Raw genomic sequence first — 26,462 nt, 5'->3', positions numbered from 1 at the left:
ACTATCTGACACGGAGGGCATCTGGAACACATATTTATACTATGTTCTGCTTTATTTAATGGTTTATATTGTGAAATGCTCTTATTGTGGTAAAACTGAATGTATCTGCTCTATAAATATTCAGTATTTATTCGTTTATTTTGACTACATCTTTTTATTTCTTCTTTATCAATCCCCAGACTTGCATTTTATTTTGTATTAATTTTTCATCAGAGTTATGCTTTTATTGTGAAAATCTTCTCCCCGCTGTGTTCCGGTTTAGCGGAGATCCCCGGAAGTCAACGGTAGAAGTCTTAACTGACAGCTCTGAGCCCAAAACTGACACAAAAACACGATATTTATGCTCTAAATTTAAAAACAAATCTAAACAAGGCGTTTAAGTGTCATGAGTAGTAAAACACAGCAGGAAACAGCTTAAATCCTGAGAACGGTGAGTAAATATGGTGAATTCTAGTCTACAATTTGTTTTCGTTTCAATTTGAACTTTGTCACTTGGGGCTCGCTGACGAACTTAAAATTAATGTTTAAAAGAAAGAAATCATGACTACGATCTATTTATTACCTGTTATATTACAGTAGGAAATGTAACATGAATCCAAACATTATATTACAACTTACTTTTTGGGATAAATGTAATAAGTAGTTGTGTTGTATATTCTGGTTTAAATCAGTGTTATCATTAGAAGCATAGATGAGACAGTCCATGTTACCGATGCTGATCATTGTAGACCTATATCTACAGTTATCAAATAAAAAGTGTAATTATATCTCTATATCACTGTTCATTTAACATCAGAGCCAGCAGAGGTGGTAGAGTCACTCAAGTAACAGTAACGCTCCTAAAATAATATTACTCAAGTACAAGTACACAGTAATGATCTAAGAAATTACTGGAGTAAGAGTAAAAAAGTATTTGGGAAAACTACTACGCAAGTAAGAGTAACCTAAAAAGTAACTGTCTGATTTATTATTTAAAGTGCACAAAATCGTGTTTTTTCCTGACACAAAAATGAGCCAGACTAAATGACATCTGAAGGAACTGCAAGAAACACAAATGTTCAGATCATTTCATATTGTTACATAAAGTTCAAATCACTTTAGACTCACTCACAGAGGGAAGAGGAACACAACTTCTACTCAAGTAAGAGTACTGTGACTTCAATAAAAAATATTATGCAGGAGTAAAAGTATGCTGCAAGAAAAGTACTCTGAAAAGTACAATTTCTTTAAAAAGTTACTCATTTAAATGCAACTGAGTACTCTGACCTACCCACCAACTTTATAGTACGTGCAAAGTCTTGGCTGTCACCTTCCAACCTAGAGCGTAAAGGGTCTTCACAATTATCAGCTATTGAATATAGAGTGAATGCATTTATTTATTTAAAATATATTCAAAATTACAAAGCAAAAGATATATAGGGGTCATAAAAGAAAAGTGGTGTGGGTACTACTACTAGTCCCTTAGGAAACTATGTATTCATGAGTTTAATCTGACTTTTGACGAGAAGTGTAACAATAACCCAAATATCATGATATCGTATCTTCAAAAGTCTCACAATAATATCATGAGCTGTCACAACATATCAAATCACAAGCCGTCTTAAATACATTGTTATGGTGCAGCAATAAAAACATAAAATACAAAACTACATAGACAATGATCCTTTGCTCCATTTTAGTGCTGAAAAAATAACTTACTGAGCACTTTTAAATCTTAGTTCTTTGAATTATGACAGAACCAAAGTCTTGTCATGGCATCTAAAAGGAAAAAGTAAATGAATACAAAAAAAATACTAAATCTTCAACTAACGCTCTCTCTCACTCACTGCACACACTTTGTACTGTCGCATAGAAATCCTTAGTGAAATAAATGATTAGTTGACTAATACACATTTCATTGCATTGTTATCTTCTCTGTAGATGGAGGAGACGCGGAGGAGGGCCCAGGCACTCCTGTCGATCGCTGGGCAGGCACAGGAGGCCAAGGCCGATGTGCAACACCTGGCTCGTATGCCTGTGCTGCTGTCACAGAAGTACCTCCACATCAGAGCAGAGACCATACTGAGAGAGAACACCGCAGGGAAGAGCAGGCAGGAGGTAACACAGGAGCACGGGAGGGCATCTGAAGTACAGGGAGGGCATCTGACGTACAGGGAGGGCATCTGACGTACACGGAGGGCAACTAACGTACACGGAGGGCATGTGACGTACAGGGAGGGCAACTGACGTAGGGCATCTGACGTACAGGGAGGGCAACTGACGTAGGGCATCTGACGTACAGGGAGGGCAACTGACGTAGGGCATCTGATGTATAGGGAGGGCATCTGAAGTACAGGAGGGCAACTAATGTACAGGGAGAGCATCTGATGTACAGGGAGGGCAGCTGACGTACAGGGAGGGCATCTGACGTAGGGCATCTGACGTAGGGCATCTGAAGTACAGGGAGGGCATCTGAAGTACAGGAGGGCAACTAATGTACAGGGAGAGCATCTGATGTACAGGGAGGGCATCTGGCGTACAGGGAGGGCACACACAGCAGTTTGAACAGTATCTATATTTGGCAATAGGGAAAGCAGTATATTTCATCTGTTGTTATAAAGTGTTACATTAGACTGGTCCTTGAGTTGTGGCTGTGGTAGATGCTGGAGGCCCTGGTGAGACTGTCCAAGGCCCTGGGGATTCTGGAGAAGTACGGCTGTAACCTGACCAGCCCCACACGCCCCAAGTACTGGAGGACTGTCAAACACAACAACCCTGTGTTCAGAACCACTGTGGACGCCATCGAGGTGAGGAGGAAACCAGCACTGAACTGGGGACTGAAATGGGGACTGAACCAACCGAGGACTAGACCGGGACTAGACAAACATGAACTAAACCTGGGCCAAACCATAGTGACACATGTTAATCATATGCTGTATATTTTGTCCAGGGCGGTCGGTCAGTGTTGTTTCTCTACGGTTACACCAATCAGCAGATCGATGGGCTGAGTTTCCCTGATGATGTCACCGAGCCGGATTTGAAGAAGGTCGTCGAGGTAACGGTGGAGGTCATGACCCTTCGTGCCGAGGTTGACCTTCTCCTCAAGGTTTGACTGCACTAATTAGCATAACTACAAATATGAAACAATTTTATTAACATGGAAATATTTGCTTCATAAAGTATTCATTTAAAGTCCATCTGACACATCTCCCTAAAATACAGGCCGCTCTCACACTAGGACTTTTGAACCTTTTTCCACAAACTGACACTTAACTGATGTAAAACTATGGTAAATATTTAGCACAGGAACTATCCACCAAATCAAGTCAGAATTAGAAAAACATGAAAACTTGTCATATGCATATGTAAGTATTTTTTGCGTTTTTTTTCCCTCAGGGTGTTCATCCTCACCCAGAGCAATTTAAAGACATCATCCCATATATTGTCCAGGACCAGGTCTGTGCTTAATTTGTGTATTATTGTATTTTTGTTAGTTTAGTAGGAAGTTGTAGCTAAGAAATGTAAAATAACTGTAACAGTAAACTGGTCAGTATTGAGACTAAAGTCGTTTTCACACTGCCTCTAGTTAGGGTGATGTAAAAGAGCATTTGCTCTGAGAATGGTGCTTGGACCGACAGTCACTCTCTGGATCGCAGCAAACGGCTAGTCCAAGAGCACTTCAAACAGGAGGTCACAGAGCGGCTCTACTCACTGCTGCCGGGCGAGTGTGGGGTGAATGCGGTTGACCACGGGCCAAGGCTGTGACAGTAAAAGTGCTTGGAATTGGGCAAAAAAGTGCTCAGATCACATATATTTGTATTAATGGGCACCATAAAGCTTCTGTTTGACATGTTTGGCTGACTAAAGAATTTGAATCAACTTATTATCAGCAACAGTCTTCTCCTGCCGCTGCCTGCGCAGGCGAGCCTGAGTGTGCCCTTTGTGCGTTCAAAAAGCTTTTTCTCCTCCGTCACCAGCAGACCTCACTGTGTATTTAGCCACAGGTGAAACAAAAGATCACCATGTACAGCACCAGGGAAGTGAGCTCGTGGTGCGTGTTTGGGGTGAATGATGCTTAGTGTATGTGAACAAGAACAACCAAAAAGAGAAGCAAACAACTAAATCTAGTGCACACTGGGGTTGCTCCACAGAGCCACTAACATGTGTAAAAACTACCTAAGGTTGATTACAAATGTACTAATAATAGGGACGAAACCCAGACTGAAACATAACTGTGAAAACAAAAGTAGACTGAACCAGGACCCGAACCAGGACCCGAACCAGGACCCGAACCAGGACCCGAACCAGGACCCGAACCAGGACCCGAACCAGGACCCGAACCAGGACCCCAACCAGGACCCGAACCAGGACCCCAACCAGGACCCGAACCAAGACCCGAACCAACACTAAACCAGAACTAAACTAAGGGTATATTCAGACCAGAAAAGTGTGATAGTCCACTCGTTTGATCTAGATCAAACGTGCACTTAAAAAATAAACAAATGCACATGTATGACACATTGGACAGAGCTGATGGGGGTGGGGCAAACTAAAGGCCAGTGCAACTTTCACATTGGTTTTGTTAAATGTGAAAAAAGAAGCAAACTTATGAATAAGTATCCCATTATTTTAACATCTGCTTCTATAGAAAAAGCAGGTCTGTCTGGACCCTGCCAGTAATTTGCTGTTTATTTGTGCGTGTGTTTAAAAATGTAAGTACAGAGTCCAAACCCAGACTGAGCTCAAACCAGGAACTGAACCGGGACTAAAACTAGATTGAAATGAGGTTCACTCATGGCTTGTTTATGTGTACCTCTGTCTCAGAAATTTCTCCGCGTCAAAGCGGAGGCCATACTGAGAGAGCACATGGAGAAGAGAAAGCAGGAAGTAACACAGGGAAAAAAGATGAGGATGGTAGGGCATCTGACACACAGGGAAAGTGAAGGATGGTTGGGTATCTGACACAGGGATAGAGGATGGGAGGGCATCTGACATAATATTTGACAATAGGTAAAGGTCCAAACCGGGTCCAAACCGGGTCCAAACCGGGTCCAAACCCGGTCCAAACCCGGTCCAAACCAGGCCTAAACTAGGCCTAAACTAGATCTAAACCCGATCTAAACCCAATCTAAATTAGGTCTAAGCTAGGACTAAATAAGAACTCAACCCAAACTTAAACCAGACAGCACAATACACAGAATTGAAGGTCAAGTCTGTAGTTTTTCTCTGTAATTTTTCTGTTGGAGGGACACCCATACTTTGTGTAACATTCCTAACAAAGCAATACATTTCTGTGGAGACAAGGCACCAGACAGTTGCATAGCTTTAATTGGCACTGAACTGAATTATTCCTAACTGTGTTAATTTGATTATGATTCTCAGGAGAAGATGGAGAATGATGCCATTCCTATAAGAGAAGAACCTCAACCTGAAGCTAAACCATCTCCAAAAGTCCCTCCAAAACCTGCTCCAAGGATCAATACTCTCCCAAATCACAGCAAAGGTCTGGACTAAGCCGGGACTACATTAGGACTAAGCCGGGACTACATTAGGACTAAACCGGGACTACATTAGGACTAAACCAGAACTATATTAGGACTAAACCGGGACTATATTAGGACTAAGTTAGGTCTACAGTAGGACTAAAACAGGAGTACATCAAGATAGTTCCTGAGGTTACATTAGCTGGCATATGCCGGCTTTTAGCTGTTTCGAAAAGCAAATGACCGGGAAAAAAATAACAACTGCTGGACGCGATAACCGGGAGGTAATGTTGGAAAAATATAGATTTAAATAAACAACAATAAACACAGCATTATTATTTATGCTGACCCTCTCCTCTGCATTTATTATATAAAACAATTTACAATAAAATTATATTTTTTGTCTAAGTAGGACCTAATATTTTATTATTATTATTCAAGGCTACAAACTTATCACCTTTTGGTCAAATTCGCAGTTTTGATCTCGAAGTAGGGCATTCAATCAAATCTTGTAGAGCCCAAACTGTTACAAAAGTGGTATTTTTTATTTACTTAACCATATTTGCACTACAAAGTATTAGTTAATTGACCTCTAAAATCCTCTAGAATGCAGAAATTGCATTAATTTTTGCTAAAAAATTTTCCCCAGTCCCTTTTTTGTCACATATTGACAGGCAAGGCAAGGCAAGGCAAGTTTATTTGTATAGCACAATTTGTACACAAAGTAATTCAAAGTGTTACTGTTACTGTACCTTACAGAATAAGAAGGACATTAAAATCACACAAATCAAAACATAAATAATAGCAAATTATCATCATAAAATTACCATTAAAACAGAAGAGTGCAGAATAAATTTCAGTCATATGCACAATGGGGGTGGGTGCAGAGAGATCCGGGCGGCAGTCGAAGGCGGGGACCTCGACGACCGGATCTCCGGACATGGAGACTAGCTCTGGGGACATGGAATGTCACCTCGCTGGGGGGGAAGGAGCCTGAGCTTGTGCGGGAGGTTGAGCGTTACCGACTAGATATAGTCGGCCTCACCTCCACGCACAGCTTGGGCTCTGGAACCCAACTTCTCGAGAGGGGTTGGACTCTCCATTTCTCTGGCGTTGCCCGCGGGGAGTGGCGGCGAGCTGGTGTGGGCTTGCTCATTGCCCCACAGCTCAGCCGCTGCATGTTGGGGTACACTCCGGTGAACGAGAGGGTCGCGTCCCTGCGCCTTCGGGTCGGGGACAGGTCTCTCACTGTTGTGTCGGCCTACGGGCCAAACAGCAGTGCAGAGTACCCGGCCTTCTTGGAGTCCCTGGGAGGGGTACTAGACAGTGCACCAACCGGGGACTCCGTTGTTCTCCTGGGGGACTTCAACGCCCATGTGGGTAACGACAGTGACACTTGAAGGGGCGTGATTGGGAAGAACGGTCTCCCCGATCTGAACCCGAGCGGTGTTTTGTTATTGGACTTCTGTGCTAGTCACAGCTTGTCCATAACAAACACCATGTTCGAGCACAAGGGTGTCCATCGGTGCACGTGGCACCAGGACACTCTAGGTCGGAGGTCGGAGGTCGATGATCGACTTTGTTGTCGTGTCATCTGACCTCCGACCGCGTGTCTTGGACACTCGGGTGAAGAGAGGGGCTGAGCTGTCAACTGATCACCACCTGGTGGTGAGTTGGATCCGCTGGCGGAGGAGGAAGCCGGACAGACCTGGCAGGCCCAAGCGCATTGTGAGGGTCTGCTGGGAACGTCTGGCGGAGCCCTCTGTCAGGGGGGTCTTCAACTCCCACCTCCGGGAGAGCTTCTCCCTGATCCCGGGGGAGGTTGGAGACATGGACTCCGAGTGGGCCATGTTCTCCACCTCTATTGTCGATGCGGCTGCTCGTAGCTGTGGTCGTAAGGTCTGTGGTGCTTGTCGCGGCGGCAATCCCCGAACCCGGTGGTGGACACCGGAAGTAAGGGATGCCGTCAAGCTGAAGAAGGAGTCCTATCGAGCCTTGTTGGCTCGTGGGACTCCTGAGGCAGCTGATGAGTACCGGCGGGCCAAGCGTGCCGCGGCTCGGGCAGTCACAGAAGCAAAAACTCGGGGTTGGGAGGAGTTCGGGGAGGCCATGGAGAAGGACTATCGGACGGCCTCAAAGAGATTCTGGCAAACCGTCCGACGCCTCAGGAGGGGGAAGCGGTGCTTCACCAACACTGTTTACAGTGCGGGTGGAGAGCTGCTGACCTCGACTGGGGATGTTGTCGGGCGGTGGAAGGAATACTTTGAGGATCTCCTCAATCCCACTGTCACGTCTTCCGAGGAGGAAGCAGAAACTGGGGACCCAGAGGCGGACTCGTCCATCACCCTGGCTGAAGTCACTGAGGTGGTTGGCAAGCTCCTCGGTGGCAAGGCTCCGGGGGTGGACGAGATCCGTCCTGAGTACCTCAAGTCTCTGGATGTTGTGGGGCTGTCTTGGCTGACACGTCTCTGCAACATCGTGTGGCGGTCGGGGACAGTACCTGTGGAATGGCAGACCGGGGTGGTGGTCCCTCTGTATAAGAAGGGGGACCGGAGGGTGTGTTCCAATTACAGGGGAATCACACTCCTCAGCCTTCCCGGTAAGGTCTATTCCAGGGTACTGGAGAGGAGAATCCGACCGATAGTCGAACCTCGGATTCAGGAGGAGCAGTGTGGTTTTCGTCCTGGTCGTGGAACACTGGACCAGCTCTATACTCTCCATCGGGTCCTCGAGGGTTCATGGGAGTATGCCCAACCAGTCCACATGTGTTTTGTGGATCTGGAGAAGGCATTCGACCGTGTCCCTCGTGGTGTCCTTTGGGGGGTGCTCTGGGAGTATGGGGTCCGGGGCTCTTTGCTAAGGGCTGTCCGGTCCCTGTATGACCGGAGCAGGAGCTGTGTTCGCATTGCCGGCAGTAAGTCAGACCTGTTCCCGGTGCATGTTGGACTCCGCCAGGGCTGCCCTTTGTCACCAGTTCTGTTCATTATATTTATGGACAGAATTTCTAGGCGCAGCCAGGGGCCGGAGGGGGCCTGGTTTGGGAACCATAGGATTTCATCTCTGCTGTTTGCAGATGATGTTGTCCTGATGGCTTCTTCGAGCCAGGACCTGCAGCAGGCACTGGGGCGGTTTGCAGCCGAGTGTGAAACGGCTGGGATGAGAATCAGCTCCTCCAAATCCGAGGCCATGGTTCTCTACCGGAAAAAGGTGGTTTGCTCACTCCACAGGAGCCACAGGAGCCAGTACACAGACCTGAGCACAGGGCGCGTGTATGAAGTACTTCCTGGTTCTAGTCAGGACCCGAGCAACACACTGTAAATTGTTGACACTTTCTTGAGTGGATGTTTTTATTTAAAAATCAAAATTTCAAAAAATGTAACTGCGGTGATGTACAATTGCAATAATAGCCACAGAATTTTGAACACAGTGGATGATTTACTGCATTTGAGAGACATGTGATACAAATGAGCAGCTGTGTTTGGACCGTCAAAAAATCGGACGGAGGTTTTTCATCCTCTTGTCCGGTTCCAGATCCTTCTTGATTTGATCAGAATGTACAAGGGACTGGTTGGTCAGGCAAGACTAAGCCAGGACCGAGCCAGGACCGAGCCAGGGGGACTAAACCTGGAGGACTAAACCTGGAGGACTAAACCTGGAGGACTAGACCAGTGAGACTAGACCAGTGAGACTAGACCAGTGAGACTAGATCAGTGAGACTAGACCAGTGAGACTAGACCAGGACTAAACCAGGACTAAACCAGGACTAAACCAGGACTAAACCAGGACTAAACCAGGACTAAACCAGGACTAAGATAGGTTTACACTGGGTCTAAACCAGGATTAAGATGTGAATAAACTAGGACTAAACCAGCTAAATCCAAACGGAAGAATGACTGAAACTGTCTCAAATTGACCTTACGAGACTAAATCAAGATTATTGTTGGATTTGAAAACATGTACCACAAGTCAAGGCCAAAATTGTGGACAGTTAACCAGGTCTAGGCCTAAATTTATTACATTTATTTACGTATGTCTTATCCTTGGATATTTAATTGTATGTTTCAGTGGTCATTTTAGTCTAGTTAATATGATTACTTAATGTTGCTTTCACTTACCTGTACTTAGTTATTCACTTACTTGTTTTGGATATAACCTGTAACTCACTGTTTTTTTGTGTGTTTTTGTTGTCTGCTCTGTAGCGCCCCCTTTGGTGTCAGACTGCAGTCTCTGTGGCAGCTCTTCCATGTTCATGTGTCCGTCCTGTAATGACCAAAGCTTCTGTGACGCCTGTGACGACCTGTACCACCGCCACCCCGCCCGCGCTTCCCACAAGAGGGAGCCACTGCACAAACCCAAACCAGGTTTCACCTATTCAAATTTATTTTTTATTAGATTTACAATTTATGTTTTAAAACCAAGATTAAGCCCACTGTGCACATTTAAACATGTGCACACCTGATAAACTAATACAATAACAAGAGAATCCCATGCATTTCAGAACATGTTTGTAGAAATCAAAACTACAGGGTTTGCAGCTTTTACACAGAATATGACCCCATGGAGACACAGGGAGGGCATCTGACACACAGGGACTTTTCAGAACATGTTTGTAGAGGTCTAAATTAGGACTAGCAGCTTTTACACAGAATAAGACCCCATGAAGACAGAGGGACATTTAGTTCTAAAAGAGTGTATGCCTGAATAATTGCTGCTCCTGGGATTAGTTACACTGATCAAAGTTGTGTTTTTAGTACAATTAGAATTCCTTGTAAAGTGTATGTTTGGTCTCAGACCTGTGTTGCATCTGTGGAGTCTCTCCTGTCCACGCGCTCTGCTCCTCATGTCATCAGAAACTCTGTCAGAACTGTGATCGTCTGTTCCACTCCCACCCAGACCGAGTGGGTCACAACCGCACCCTGCTGTCTGCAGCCAAACCCTCCAGGTAAGGAACATCACACAAGTTCTGTACAAGGGCTGGTTAAAGAATTCCCCTTGTGGTCACTTGTGTGCAAAAGAACAACATTCACATTTTACAAAGTGTGTGTGTTCTGTCCATGTAATAATTCTGTATGTGTTGTGATCTCTCAGACCCTCTCTCTCCTCGTGGGAGTGCAGCCACTGTACCACAGTGAATGAGGTCAGGGCCATTCTCTGCTCTACCTGTGACCGCCCACGCCTCTCCACAGGCCCCGTCCCCAACCAGGACCCCCCACTGGCCACGCCCCAGTCTCCCAATGCAGGTGTGAGAATCAACTATTACTTTAAACAAACTGCATATAAGATTTTGATAAATGTTTAAATTTGATAAACTTGACCTCACTGTGTCTCCAGATAAGAGGTAACGTGTTCAAATCAAATATAGCTTTTACTGATAATTATCCAATCACAAAGCAGAATGAGCCTCACGTGAGTCGTATCATTTGTGTTGTCAGTTTCAGTGCTGACAACACAAAACCTAAAATGCCTCTCTGATCTGAATGGTCACTACCTAAACCCCAGCACCTGCAGCCAATCATTAACTAGTGCTAGTGCAGAGTTTTCACATGAGACCTGTCCATATACTGACAATGAGGAAAAACTTGTATCCTCTCTCTGCAAGTTAAAGATGCAATATGCAACATTTCTGGTCTAGGGTTTGCCACCTACTCGTCACTATGGAGATGTTATTGCTCCCTTTGGATCTTCCACAGTATGACATTAAACTTGTCTATCTTTTATGAGGACAATCAGTTAAGACCAACAGGCCAAGTTACACATCAGAATGCATGTTTCTCAAGGTTTTTTTTGAGTAATAAAAACACCTGTAATTGACTAAATGCAAGATACATACCATAGGGTAGGACATTTCTGGCTGAACAGTAAAATTGGACCTCCACCAGAAAGTTACACAGTGCACCTTTAAGGCATTGGCAAACCAGGTTCAGGTGCAATTGTAATACCGCTTTTAAAATAATAAAAGTGCAGGCTACAGTTGTTTTAAAGTATATTTTGCTCATAACTACCTACACATTTATGAGAGTCAGATGCAAACCGTATAATAACTCATTTTATGTCTTGTGTCACAGTTAACAGCATAATCACACATCAGTTTGTCTAACATTCTCCCCTCCGTCCCATAGAGTGGCAGTGTAAGAGTTGCACTGTGCTGAACCAGGGCAGCAGTGTGCTCTGTCAAGTGTGTGAGCGCCCCCGTCTGGCCACTCGACCTCCTGCAGCTCCGGCCAAAACTCTCACCGGTCCCGAGTCTCTTGCCCTCCCTGTCTCCAAGGTCTGGGTCTGATATGTTTATAACGCAAATGATTGTTTAGATGATGTTAAATGTGTCAAATTTGAGAATTTTTTTGTTTTTCAAAAGCTAGATTTTTTACTTAGTCAAATTTTCTAACTTAAATTTAAATCTCTACAAACTGTACTGAAATGCATGAGATTCTTGTATTAGTTTTTAGTTAGTTTTGTCCTCTGCTCCTACTCAGGAGCATTAAAATTTGAGAGGTCAGTGAGTTACCTTAAACTTATAAGCTTCAGCTATTTATTAAAAGGCCTGTACCTGTCTTTTGTTATGTATTTGAGCAAAATGTGCCTTGCCCCAGTACAGATATGTTGTATAAGGACTTCTTGAGGGTTTGAAAAGGGCTTATAAACTCATTGTGGTGAATAATTAGGACGTTCAGGATGAATAAGGTAAGTGAGGAATAACTTTGGACCACTGCAAACATGAAATAAAATGAACTAGTTCTGGTTTTCACGTTTTTAAGACACTAAAAATCATACATCTTTAGTAATAAACTGCACTCTTTCATAAAATATTTATGAAATTAATGCTGTGTTTTGCTGTTGTTTTGACAGTGGATGTGCCAATTTTGCACCTTCGTCAACACCAAGCCCACCCCCATCTGTGAAATGTGCAGTCTCTCATGTAAAGATACAGGGGGCACTGTTTCTCTGCCCGCGGCTCTGCACACAGCTTCTACTCTAGCTCAGGGGGGTAAAACCCCTCCTCCTCCCATCGCCCCAAAACCAGCACTCAGCCTGGGCACGGAGAACCAGAGACAGAAGGCCCTGATGGAAGACGGGCTCAACCTCATCAACCACATCAGGGTGAGTGCAGATCAGGGAGTGGGAGATGCTGATGAAAGTGTACATTCTCATCATTCTCTTTGTTTTTACCAAACCTCCTTGTCAGATCTCTGAAGCTAAGTAGAGCTGGGCCTGGTTAGATGGGATGGGAGACCACTGGGAATACTGGGAAACTTTGAGCATCTGGAAAGAGCTGTATAACACTAATTAAATGCTAAGAGATAATCATTAGTATTAAAAATAACTTCAATAATATCTGAGAAAATCTATTGCTCACTTCTAGTTGGAATTAATGTGAATAGTTGACATGTTTATTGTATGAAAATGAATTTACCTGTTTGTATTTCTTGTATTTTTAAACTTAACGGTATGTATGTAACTTTTGTGACTCAGACTCTGGATGTCTGAGGCAGGAGAGGTTGATTTATCATCAGTCTGGGACCCTGTGACTTTAATTTTCAACACTGCACTGTTAGTATCAGCCATTCAAATCTGACTATGCTTCCACACACACGAAGGTTTAAATAGGAGCTAAGAAAGACTGCCTGGAGATGAGCTGGCTGAGATAAAATGAGAAGTGCAGCAGAGCGCTTCTGTGTGAAGAAACTGATCATGTTAAAGAAGGGTAAACTCTGTAACACTTGGATGACATAACCACAGAGAAATGTCAACAATGAACGGGAGGTGTTCCTGCTCAGACTATGTAGGGCATGTAAAACTCCACAACCTGCTTGTGTCTGTGGAGATGCCATTAAATCTCACCTGCACACTCTATAGATTGATAGCTGAGTTAAATGCCATACTGCAGGTAAATTAATAACAAGCAAGTGTGTCTTTAGATTGTGCATATAATTGGTCATATGTGTGATTTCTCCCACAGGAGGGGGAGAAGCGTGGGGTGAGTCCAGAGGAGATCTATGCTGCTCTGAAGATGTGCGGAGGGAGCAACATAAACCCCTGTGATTGGCTCAACTCAGAGCTGCCTCACCTCCTTGACGAGATCTGCGCCATGGCAACCTCTGTCCAGCTCACCACCACAAAGGACCGTGGGATACCTGGAGCCACAGGGGAGGGTGAGGAGGAGGCGAAGTCAGGGGTGAAACTGTCCAGAGCTGAGGCCAAACGTGCGTGGCTGGCAACAGGGGGCGACATCGAGGCGGCTGTGAGGCAACTGTTGCAGGACCGGCAAAACAAGGTCAGAATTACACAACTGGAGATAAAAAATACAAACATTTTTTGGGTAAATTTTTGCATCTTCACCTAGTCATGGGTAGTGAGAAGCAGTAGGAACTCTGCATATTAGGCGAACAATGATACTGTAGAATGCAGAAATTTAGTAAAGGTGTTTCATAGTAAGCAGTCACCTCTAGGGCTATGAGATTTATTTATTAATTTAAACCAAATCAACAATGCAATAATGGCTGTAATGCAGTCCTCTCTCAAATGCTAATGATAATCTTTATTTAGAAACAATATTGCAAAAATAATAATAGTATCTCAGTTATGGCACCATAACTCTAAATGCTCACCTTACGGTTCTGTTTCTGTTATAAAGGTGCACTATACAATTTTTCTGATGAAGGGCAAGCTATATTTCTACTGTGTTAGGAATGTTCCACACTATGGCGTTAAACCTGCCTATATCTCTCTATAAGGGATACAAGCAGGTGATGTGAGTTATAGGTCAGATCTGGGGAAAGGCGATGTGAGTAATTATAAATGTTTATCAAGGTATTTAAAGTGCCTACAAATTTGACTAAAACACAGATAAGATCAGTATAATTAAGATTTTGCTTAAAATTTCACACTTTATTTTCCCATGGTGGTATTTTTTTTTGTTTCCTGTGCAAATTGCACCAAGCTTTAGGATAGTATTCTCCCAGTGTGATTTCAGTGTGGAACTTTCTAAAATACAACTCTCTGCGTCATGTCATTTTCAACATGTTTTTCAACTTTTCTTCACAGATTGCTTCTTGATTGGTGTAGAACTATTATTTATATTTACGACAGCTTTTAACACACTGGATTAAGTCAAAATGATAGAATGATAAATACCTGTCATAGACACTTTAATTTTGTTAGCAAAAAAAAAACAGCAATTTCATTGATACTTTGCCATGACGCACGGGGGGTGTTTTACATGCGTCTCTATGGTGGAATGTTTACAAGTTACCATGGAGACACAATGCACACATTAGTAAACACTGTCAAATTAATTTTAAGATAGTCTGAAAACTCAGGAAAAATGGTCCTGTTCATGGTCCTGTTTAGGAGTTTGATTTTCAACAAAAAGGTGAGAGCGAGTAACTGAAAGAACAGTTTGTTAATGTTAGCTAGCTTGTGAGTGTAATGTTCAGCTAAATCAGCCTCTTATGGTCAGATTGCATTAAAATTAATCTCAGAAGTCTAACAGAGCCTCAAGCAGAGCAGAGCCTTTAGTTAGCATCACATCCCCATGGAATGTAGATGACATCAGCTGCAAAGTATCAACAAACACAAGATATATGTGTGATGATATACTGTGCCTGAAAAGTTCTATAGTGCACCTTTAAAAGTCCTATATTATGTCTAATTGACTCTTGTGAGCTTTAAACTATGTTAGAACTTTGTTACCTCCTCAAAAACATTTCGTTTCATTCACACATGTTTGAGCTTTGGAGATGTAAACAGACTGCAAACAGACAGTCAAATCTGATCTGTTCCACCTTCACTCTAAAAACACTATGGAGCACTTCCTGTATTATCATATGACATCACGATGTAGAACAGAGTGTTTTCTGTTTGAGAGAAGAGCTCAGCCTAAATATGATCAGAGATATAGAGTCTTATTGACCCTCTCTATTTAATAGAACATGCATGCTTGTCCTTTGTTTTCAGATGAGAGAGCTGCAGTCTCTGGGGTTCAGAGACGTGTCTAAGTGTGAGGAGGCGCTGCGTCTCAGCGGAGGAGAGCTCAGAGGAGCACTGTCCCTGCTGCAGCGCCCCCTCCTGGAGCCATACCACCAGCGCATCTGGACCCAGTGTGAGCCGCCCATCGACCCCAAAGACCCAGACAAACAGGTCACTGCACAAAGACACGTTAGATTAGTCTACACAGCTGTGTGTGCGTCATAACTTCAGACGGAGGTCTATCTGTGGGTTTCAGAATAATGAATAATTAGGGCCGTTGCCATAGTGAATCACAATTCAAAACAAAATATATTATTATGTTACTGGTTCCATTACCAGTATCGGTCGATATCGATATTTGATACTAATCTATTTCTAATTTAAAATAAATTTGTGGACCTCACTATGGGTTTTAGATGCTAAATATCGATATCGGCAAATAACATTTATCGGCCACAGCAGCAGTGCAAAAAAATAAATAAAATCCATATCCATCTATATCTTATTTTTTGTATGGTGAAAAGTCCTCAAAATGTTGCCTATAATAAGCTGAAACTTAGTGAATCTTCAATAAAGTTGTATTCATGTTTTTCAGAGAAATTTCTAAACTTCTGCTCCACAAATGTTGAACATTCTCATTATTAGTTTGGGATCGGCTCCACAAACTCGTCATAATAATCTTAAAGTCCTCTCTGCTGACAACAAATCACATCTTTGGGATTGAATAATGACACCACTTTCTTAAACTACTGTGAAAAAATAATTTGACTTTTGTTAATTTACACTGACAGAGGAGATGCTGAAGTTTGTGCCAATTTTTGTTTCATGTGATAGGTCCAGTAATTTGACCATAAACCAGGTCAACAAATCTGCAATCACACACAGCAAACTCCATCTGGGAATTCTGACCTGTCTCCAGCTCAGGTTAAATAGAGGGACTCTACAATGTGCTGATGTCACACAAATACAAAGAATTATCACTGGAATGACAAGTTCTGTGAGGTGTGGATTCATTTTAAAGATTTTATAAACTAAACAAAGCCGTGACCTACTTTTGGCTGCATATTGACCTTCACCTCAACATTATAGCAAATCTGATGGCTTAAATAGACCCTAGCCCTAACCCTCTCGCATTTAAACTGTTTTCCAAATATAGTTTTTATGTGATGTTCTGAAACACAGTGCCGCGACAAGACCAAGTTTTAAAGTCCCTGCACCAGATTTTTTCCCATGTATTTGAACAAAATGTGTCTTGCCCCAGTACACATGTATTGTATAAGCAACTCTTATACAAGAGGATCAAGTGTGCGTTGGCATGCTAGTTGCTGTAAAAAGCACTTATGCACTCATTGTGGTGAATAATTAAGATGCTTAGAGTCAGAATAAGGTAAGTGAGGAATAACTTTAAACCACTGCAAACTGTTAACATTGAAATAGTTCTGTTTTTTACATTTTTGAGACGGTAAAAATCAGGTAAGCCAATAAAGGAAATAATGAAGCATGATATATCCACTTTCTAAGTAATGTAAAGGTGCTAATTTTACCCACCAGTGTATATAACGAGCAAGTACATGTGCATTTATCAGTTACACTCACTTTTGTCTATTTCTCTCTGAATCATTTTTCTCTCCACAGAGGACCTGCCGTCGTCTCCTCGCGCTGTATGATCTGCCCAGCTGGGGGCGCTGTGAGCTGGTGCTTTCGTTGCTGCAGGAGCCCGACGTGAACTATAACCTGGAGGACGTGGTTCAGGCGGTGAAAGAGTCTCCAGACCGAGAGTTCATCAAACGCCTACTCCAGAATGAGTGTGGGGTCTGCTACAGCAACTTCCCCCACAGCAAGGTCCGGCAGGGCTTCTGACACACATCTGACACGCGGGGAGGGCATCCATAGACTGTATTCACCTTATTTACGGAAGTTTCTGTTGCCGCTGCTGTCATTTGGGTTGTATTATTTTGCATTGGGCTCATGATTTTGACAGAAGTTCTGTATGAGTTACAGAGCCATTTTAAAGCCTCCAGAGAATTGGTGCATTATTGACTTGTTGGTCACATGGACATGGAACATTTTACACAAACCAACATACTTTATATCAGATTTTAGCAAAACTTTTCTCAAATTCTCAATTGAAATGAATGGAATTCCCAGTTAACTGGAATTACAAAAGTGAGTGGGGTGGAATAAGGTCAATATAGAAGTATATAGGACTGAGGGAGTGTGAGGTCACCCATAGTGTTCACCTCTAGCCAAATAACACCAATCAAGACGAGCAGTTGCCATAGCATAGCAATCAAAAAGCCAGAGGAGCGAGGTTGTTGAAGGTACTTGCCTCTTCCCTTGGTTTGGTAGGGGCCGGACATTGCGCGGCAAGATGTATATTCATGATATTTGTGAGTTCACAATCTCACCAGAATCCATCTTGAGACGCTTCCGCTGTAAGGTTAAGCTTCCGTGCAATACAATCACAGAGCAGCATTGAGGTTTGTGCAGAAGCAAAGGTGAAGCGCTCAAATGAACCAAAACAAACATGGCAACGCAGACAGATTTAATTTAGCAAAAATACAGACTATTTCATTGTGAAAAATGTGCAGAAGGAGTTTTGTGCATGCGTGGACAGGGAAGATTTCTGTTCTTTTCTCTCAACTTTAACTGAAGTTTGATTTTTCTGCTTGTTCTGCTGTTGTGACACTTCAACCAAAAAGATTCAAATATTTGTCAGCCAGGTTAGCTTATCATGCTGTCATTCAAACCTGTTGCTAACTGTAACAAGAGCAACAATGGGGGAAATGATGAAATCAAAACCTCCGGATCATGTAGAGCTGGTTAAAACATTTTAAAGGTCAGAATGATGAACCTGACCAAAACAGTTACAGAGAGAGGGGCAAAGTCTATGGAACCCAATTGCACCCATGCTTGCTTCCTATTTGAAATGCAGCGGCTAGTGGGCTAGCTATGTCCATCTATGAGGGCATCTGACATATTCCTTCTCCTGTTTTAGATGAAATCTCTGACGTCGTGCCAGTGCTCTCTGTGTCTGGAGTGTTTTCAGAAGCACTTCACTATCTCAGTGACAGAGAAACACATCAGGGACATGGTGTGTCCTGTGTGTAATGAACCTGACATCAATGACCCCGAACAACTCGACAACTACTTCTCCACACTGGACATACAGGTACCTTTGTGTTACTGTGGCAGAGTGGTTATCCTGTCTGATTTGTTTTGTTTTGTGTTTTGCAGTTGAGGATGTGTCTGACCACTGAAGTATATAACCTCTTCCATAGAAAGCTAACGGAGCACACCTTGATGAAGGACCCCAAGTTCCTTTGGTGCTGCCATGTAAGTATTTATCTCACCAAGCAACCAGCATGTGTGCCAGATGCCCTCCCATTCTGGCTGTTTGCTCTCTTCCTCCAGTGCACGTCTGGATTCATAAACGACGTGGACCAGCTCAAAGTCACCTGTCCCTCCTGCCACAAGAGCTTCTGCTGCAAGTGCAAGAAACCAGTGAGTCCTGGTTCAGTCCTGGTTCAGTCCTGGTTCAGTCCTGGTTCAGTCCTGGTTCAGTCCTGGTTCAGTCCTGCTTCAGTCCTGGTTTAGTCCTGGTTTATCCTGGTGTCTGTGTGTGTAGTATTACTCATTCCTGGTTGGTTTAGTCCCCAGCATTTCACTTTTGTATGGAACAGAAGTATCAGATCACTCAAACACTGAGTGAATCAGTTTCAATGAGGTTAAAACAATATTTAGTACCAACTGCTCAAGGCTCTAAATGAGAGACAATTCATCTTTCTTCTGAAATTTGGTCCAGACTCAATTTAAGCTTCCTTCACTGTAGCTAAAATCTAAAAAAAAGGGTCAAATGTATTTTCCAGACGTTTTGTTCCCCATGTACCAGTTTAGTTCATGTTAAGCCCACCACACATTTGTGGCTCATTTGCCTGATTTGGGACCCGATCTGCTTCTCCCCAACTTTGGATCTTTATGTGATTTTGAATCAGCTGCTCTAACATATACGGCAACAGCCAATAAAACAGAGCATCGGGCGCAGATGGAGTAACGGACACAGAGGCACAAGATACAAACTCAGGAAATTGCAAAAATAATTTAAAGACAACTTCATAACTCATCACTGTAAAGTTGTTAAACTGCAGCATTCTCATCCACAATACCCACAAAAACAGTGCTGTGAATGCAGTTTGAAGTATTTTTTGAAAGTAAAATGATGAGAGTAGTTCCTTGTGTGTCTGTTTACATCCATACATCAGTAAGGATTGGGGTGAAGCTGCTGCTACCGTAAACATGATTCTGTTTTCTGTTTTTATTTATTACCAGTCTTCTTCTGAACTATTGCACCACATTTCACAAATAATAACAGTTTTGACATGTATCTAAACTAGAAGTGCAATGCTCTGATCTTTGGGGCACTTTAGAGTGTCAAAGTGAGTCGTTTTACTGTAGAGAGGAAAGAGCAGACCCGAGTGCACTTTCTTGTTAGTTCACAACTTTTGGCGTATGGTGCACGGTCTCTTCAGTCTTTGAGATTTGAATGACTGAGATCTATAATCTCAACTGCTTCTTCTCATGTCTGTGGTGTGCGCTTTTTGCCACACATTTAAAATAACCTTTAAGATGTGAAAATCCTGTGGTGTGTGTCAGGCTTTAGCTGCCATCTCTCTAATGATCAAATGTTTTAACCCTTTGTTTCAGTGGGAGCCTCAGCACCAGGACGTCACCTGTGAACAGTTTCAGCAATGGAAGAGAGATAATGACCCCGAGTACCAGAAACAGGGCCTGGCTGGCTATCTGAGGGACAATGGAATCAGTCAGTACCTCTTTATATTCAATACACCACCTGGTATTATATGGGGAAACATCTAGTATTGAGAATAGCATTTTACTTTGTAAAATCAAGTTTGACAATGAAAAGAAAAATACATTGTCTGAATAAGCTGAAGATGTCACTTATTGTCTCTGAAAGTACATTTTCACATAGCAATTTCTTCATGTTTTGTGGATATTTCCCATTTGATTTAGTTTTATTGTGTAATTTCAGCTTTCTCATTGTTTTTCAGCTTGTCCAAACTGCCGGTTCCAGTACGCTCTGACCAAAGGCGGCTGCATGCACTTCACCTGCTCCCAGTGTCGCTATGAGTTCTGCAGTGGCTGTAACAATCCCTTCCACAAGGTCTGCTCCTGTCTGCTCCCCTGACTCTGCTCCTCTGACTCTGCTCCTCTGACACTGCTCCTCTGACACTGCTCCTCTGGCTCTGCTCCTCTGGCTCTGCTCCTCTGACTCTGCTCCTCTGGCTCTGCTCCTCTGGCTCTGCTCCTCTGGCTCTGCTCCTGCCTTCTCTCCTTATCTCTCTTCTCTTACATAAAGCCTCATATATCTCCTTTGTACATGTGTGTGCTAAAGTTCATGTATGTTTTCACAGACGGCCTGTAAAACCGCAGTGTGTACTCTTAACGGGCTCCACGCACATCACCCACGAGATTGTCTCTTCTACCTTCGAGACTGGGACCCGCAGCGGCTTCAGGAACTACTCAAGGTTCACACATCTTTAAAACATAATTAAATGTATTGCTTTCACATGACATCAGCACACTGTAGAATCATTTTGGAGCTCAGCAATAACTGCCCCAATCCTCTTCCAGAAGTCAATTTCTCATTAATTTTTCCCATAGACTTTCTGGAAAAAATGAAGATTAAAAGTTTGAAAGCTCAGGGCTTATCAGCTACTTGGTAACTACTGATCACAAGACTTATTTTATTTAAAATCTGTTTCTGAAATGTTATAAACCGGCAGGTTTTTAATGCATTTAGCCAAATCTTGCATTTTAAATGTGCTTTTTGGACTTAAAACATCTGTGTTATGGATATTAGTTACCATGTACAGTTTGTTTGGCGTGTTCTATCAAAATGACGACTGGATTCGGTCAATTCAAATCTCAAAAGTTTATTCCCCTGACAGTTACAATCTAATACAGTACCCGGAGTCAAATGATCTATCCCTCGTATGTGCAGCAGGCGGTCTGTCTGCCTTTCCCTGGCCCCAAAGAAAAAAATTTAACATGCAACATGAATATGCAAATATTGTTGAGAAGGTAGACGCCTTGAATCCCTCCTTCCGGCCTCGTTCACCTCTCCGAGCCACACCGGTCTGTTTTTCCGGCCTTGAGTCTACTGCGGCAGCCTTATCTCTGTACGGGAGTCTCTGGAAAGCACCCACTGTCTCCCACAATTCACATCTCACAATGTTGCCTTTAAAGTAGGACTGTTATAATGAGTGAATAGTTTCAGTGTTAGGATATAGTGCTTGTTAGGCATACCTCAAAAGGATACAACTTTAGTGAATAGTTTCAGTGTTAGTATATCAAACCCGTGCTCAAACTTTAGTATAAAATAGTGCTTGTTAAACAACCTTCAAAAGGATACAACATTCAAAGAATATATGCATTCAGTATAAAAATGGCGGTTACATGACAATATTCAAAGGATATATGAATTATTATGTTTTGATATGATATATGAATTATATAATGCATCTAAAAAGCTTTATTACTTGACATCCCCTTCAAGTTGAAAGCAGTTGTTTACATGCACTATGAGAAAAAAGTGTATGTGTCTTTTTATACTGTCTAACATGAAATACTGAAGCAACACCTCATCAGACATCAGTCAGGAAGTTAAAGCTTGGGCTCAAATGGGTCTTCCCAATGGACAATGGCCTGAAGCATACTGACAAAACTGGTTACAAAGTGGCTTAAGGATAACAAAGTCAATGTTTTGGAGTGGCAGTCACAAAACCCTGATCTCAATCCTATTGAAAATGTATGAACAGACCTGAAAAGGCCTGCGTGAGCAAAGAGGTTTACAAACTTGGCATGAATTTTGGCCCATTCCTCCTGAAACAACTGGTGTAACTGAGCCAACTATTGTGAAAATCCTGTGGAAGTGTATCCAAAATGTTTGACCTAAGTCATAAAGTTTAATGGCAATGACACCAAAATGTATGCAAACATCTGACTTTGAAGAAAGTAATTAAAAAAAACTCCTACCTCTCCTACACTTTCTATCTGTTCTAACCATAGATCCATGCTTACGATCATAACAGCTTTAAACAACTGCAGTCTCTCTTTAACGTGAAATGTGTTTTGCTAAAAAAAAAGAGAAAATTGATGCAGATGTGTGGACCTGTTTATGGTTATATCATAAATGGACAAATCGTTGTAGGAGTGAAGATATTTCGCTGCTCATCCAAGCCGCTTCTTCAGTTCTGGTCAGATTGCTGGTGGACACTGCCTTAAATCTGTCTAGAGGGAGGGGTTAACTACACTGAAACTGTAAACAGCTGTTGTCTCCAGTTTCAGCTGAAACTACCCTATTCAACCTTTAATGACCCTGATATTGTTCTTTGTTTTGGGTCTGAGGATGGAGTTGTAGCTCGGTGAGAGATTATGTCTCAGGCCTCCATTCCTGTTTAAGGAAGGATTCTCTTTCCTAACAAAAACAGCTTCTTTAACTCCCCTCTCAAACCATTTCTTTTCTCCAACACTGACGTGAGAGCTCCTCTGGTCCCCAGTCTGCTGTAAATCTCCATCTCAAAAACACTAACCACTCCTTTGAAGATAGTGAGGTTCAGATCTGAGCCAGAGAAAAGAAATGGTTTGCCAGGATAAATACATTTTATTTTTTCCACAATATCTTCAGAAAGTGGTGCCGTTATTTAACCAAAGATGTGATTGTTGTCAGTTGAAAGGGCTGCCAAAGTAGATAAACTGTTTGAATGTGATGTTTCTTCCTACAATAATCTTAAAGTAAAGTCTGATATTGTGACATCCATATGAAACTCAGTAAATACACAAGGGCCCCACCCAGTCTGAGACGTCAAACCCAAGACCTAAGGCCAACCTTTTGTCAACAACTGTTCTGTTTTATTCCCACAGAGGAGCAATGTGGCTTTCAACACAGAGCCTTCAACTGAGACTCCAGCTGGTAAATCTTTCTGTGTCATGTAGCTGCTCTATACTGTTATACTGCAGTGTGTCTAATAAACCACTAAACACTAGCCTTGTGTTTCTGCTAGCCATAATTCAGATCAAATAAAACGTGTGTTTTTTTCTGGTGGGCATTGTATAAGATAAGATTTACAGCATATGCTTTAAATTATGTTCATAGTAACCTCTTCAAAAACACTAGCATAACTGCTCAACTAATCAAAGAATATAAGACATAGAAGACCCACCCTTACCTGTCCTGTATCCCTCTATTTGGGAGATTTGATACAGGCCAAAAATGATCTTCCATTGGTTTTATCATTTGTCGACCTAAATGTGCAGCAGAGTTTAGAGCAGTTGAGTGTCTTGTATTGGCTCGTTTATAATGTCTGCGATGTCTCTGTGTTTGAGCAGCTCATTGTGGAGTGATGGAGCAGAAGGACAGTGGGCACCAGGACCAGCCCTGTGGAGGAGAGACCAGACCAGGCCAGGCCGGGCTTTGCGAGTGAGTGTGAAGACCAGGTTTAGACTGGGTTTAGACTGGGTTTAGACTGGGTTTTAGACCGGATTTTAGTCAGTTTTTAGACCGTGTTTAGACTTGTTTTGAGTGGGTTTACACCAAGTTTAGATCGTGTTTAGGCCAGGTTTAATCCTGTTCATAGTCCTGGTTTAGTCCATGTTTAAACCAGGTCAAGCCTGTCCATAGTCCATGGTTTACTTGTGTTTTAGACCTGTTTTAGACCTGTTTTAGACCTGTTTTAGTCCTGGTGTAGTCCTGGTGTAGTCCTGGTTTAGACCTGATGTAGATCTGATTTAGTCCTAGCTTAGTACTGATTTAGTTCTGGTTTCGACCTGGTGTAGACCTGGTTTAGTCCTGGTTTAGTCCCAGGTTAATACTGATTTAGTTCTGGTTTAGACCTCGTTTGGTCCTGGTTTAGTCCCAGGTTAATACTGATTTTGTTCTGGTTTAGACCTGGTTTAGTCCTAGCTTAGTACTGATTTATATGCACCTGACACTACATAGTTAAATACATGATCCGGTCAAAGTACAGATACTAGCTGAAATATTTTATGAACCTTAGAGCACCCGAGTCAATCTGAATATGACCTTGACCTTGGTCTGAAAAAAAGATAGCTCTTTGATGCTCGTGCCTGCCCCCTGTGTGTCGTAGGAAGCACTACCGCGAGTACCTGGTGAGCCTCATAAACGTGCACTCCCTGGACCCTGCGGTTCTGTACGAGCCTCAGGAGCTGCTGTGCGCCTGTCAGAGATATCAGGTCGCAGTGCAGAAGATGGACAACGAGAATGAGAACAACTACAATGCCAGGCTGCTCAAGGTATCTGATGTAGCATAGGGTCTGATTTAGACCTGGTTTAGACTTGGCTCAGTCCTGGCTAAGGCCCCTACAGTGGGACCAGATCACAAAAATCCTCCTTTTTAGTTGGACCAGGGAAAAATAAGTTTGGTCCTTTCTCCACCACAATACAACACTGTGTGTGACTCTTTTCTACGAAATGTTCTGATTCTAATGAATACTTTTCTTTTTTGCAGAAACTGATGGAGGTTCCTCTTGGAGACAAAGTTCCCCGAAACCAGTAACATCTACAGAACTACTGCACCTGTGCTTTTTAATTAAAGACATTTAGTTAAAACATGTCTAAGGTATAGTTCAGTTCTGTGTGCACACGAATTGGAGGAGCAGACAGGAGCAAAAATACAGAATTGTCTTTATATGTCATTTATTTTGCAGCTACTTTTAGTAGTTTTGTAGCTAAGTTTAGTACTTTCTTCAACCACAACTTCAAAAACTTTCAGTGCAAGTGTAATTACCATATTAGAAACCAGGTCCAAAGGGTCTAAACTTATTCCTTAGAAGAAAATGCATCTAGTTTATTTAGTCCTGGTTTAGTCCTGGTTTAGTCTTTTGTTTGGAGAGGATGGACCTGATCACACTGATCACAAACTCAAAATGGTGGAAAGTGTTAAAATAATTGTCTAGAAGATACATCTGGTATTGATCAAAGATGCATAAAATTACAATTTAAAATATTAATCTGAACTCTATAAATTGGTCTTTACATGGGTTAGTTTTGTATTTAATCATGTTGGAAGAATGTTTTTTTTGAGAATAGAAGTCTGTAATTGAACCTGGACTCTGCTTGTTTATTCAGTCTATTACAATATTTTCAGGGAGGTTGAGGGCAGGGGTTTCATATCATTTAAAAGCTTAATGTGTAACACCATGCAGACCAGAAGAGGACCTGCCCCACACACACACACCCCCCCCCCCCCCCCCCCCCCCCCCACACACACACACACACATACACTGAGAGACACTATAAAAGCTTCATTGTTCACTTCACTTTAACCCTGTGGAATTCATTAAAACCCTTCTAACTTTATGTTTTAGTCTCTTGGTCTTCTTTGATGCTTACACCTGCAACGAACATTCTTACATCTCCATGGAGATGTAACAATGACATACAGGTGTGTGTCATTGTCAGTGTATGGACAGGCCTCATGTGAAAGAACATCCAGAGTCACTCACTGAGCTGCAGAGGCTGCACTAGCACTGACTCATGATTGGCTGCAGGTGCTGGGGTTTAGGACCATTCAGATCAGAGAGGCATTTTAGATTTAAAACAACTGGATTTCAGCTTTGAACCTGGCAACACAAATGAGAGTCATGTGAGGCTCATTCTGCTTTCTGATTGGACATGACCACTATATCCAATGTTTTTGTGATTAAGAATAAATCAGAGTTACAGTTGTTATCAGTAAAAGTTATATTTGGTTTGAACATGTTTACCTCGTGTCTGGGGACACACACAAGTCGTGTTTATTAAGCTTAAAATCTTAATCTTACATACAGTTCCTTTGTGACCAAACTGCATACTTCTTCCGAGAGTTAGATGCATGTTTTTCACCAAAACCAAAACGTGTGTAAGTGAATAAATACAAAGCAGATGTGCTCTACTTTACAAAACTCCACATGAAAAGTCCTCACATTCCTCCTGACTCCTCTTACTGTCCATGA

General features: G+C 42.5%; 1 protein-coding gene across 1 annotated transcript; it reads left to right on the top strand.

Annotated features, from left to right (window-relative positions):
• The first annotated feature begins 250 nt into the window (after positions 1-250).
• On the top strand, positions 251-25,358 carry LOC117388063 (E3 ubiquitin-protein ligase RNF31-like). Its single transcript, XM_033985517.2, has 24 exons — positions 251-430; positions 1,921-2,097; positions 2,640-2,786; positions 2,930-3,085; positions 3,376-3,435; positions 5,362-5,482; positions 9,662-9,823; positions 10,254-10,404; positions 10,551-10,702; positions 11,582-11,730; positions 12,309-12,560; positions 13,420-13,734; positions 15,417-15,599; positions 17,064-17,270; positions 18,427-18,600; positions 18,666-18,764; positions 18,843-18,932; positions 20,133-20,247; positions 20,498-20,610; positions 20,861-20,974; positions 23,373-23,421; positions 23,838-23,928; positions 24,596-24,761; positions 24,977-25,358. The coding sequence occupies exons 2-24, from the start codon at positions 1,921-1,923 to the stop codon at positions 25,022-25,024; spliced, it is 3,291 nt and encodes a 1,096-aa protein (XP_033841408.1). The 5' UTR covers positions 251-430; the 3' UTR covers positions 25,025-25,358.
• Positions 25,359-26,462: the final 1,104 nt, after the last annotated feature.

Source organism: Periophthalmus magnuspinnatus, chromosome 20 (genome assembly GCF_009829125.3).
Source record: "Periophthalmus magnuspinnatus isolate fPerMag1 chromosome 20, fPerMag1.2.pri, whole genome shotgun sequence".
NCBI classification, from domain to species: domain Eukaryota; kingdom Metazoa; phylum Chordata; class Actinopteri; order Gobiiformes; family Gobiidae; genus Periophthalmus; species Periophthalmus magnuspinnatus.
The sequence above is the reverse complement of the archived record's forward strand: the minus strand, read 5'-3'. Positions and strand labels throughout refer to the sequence as shown.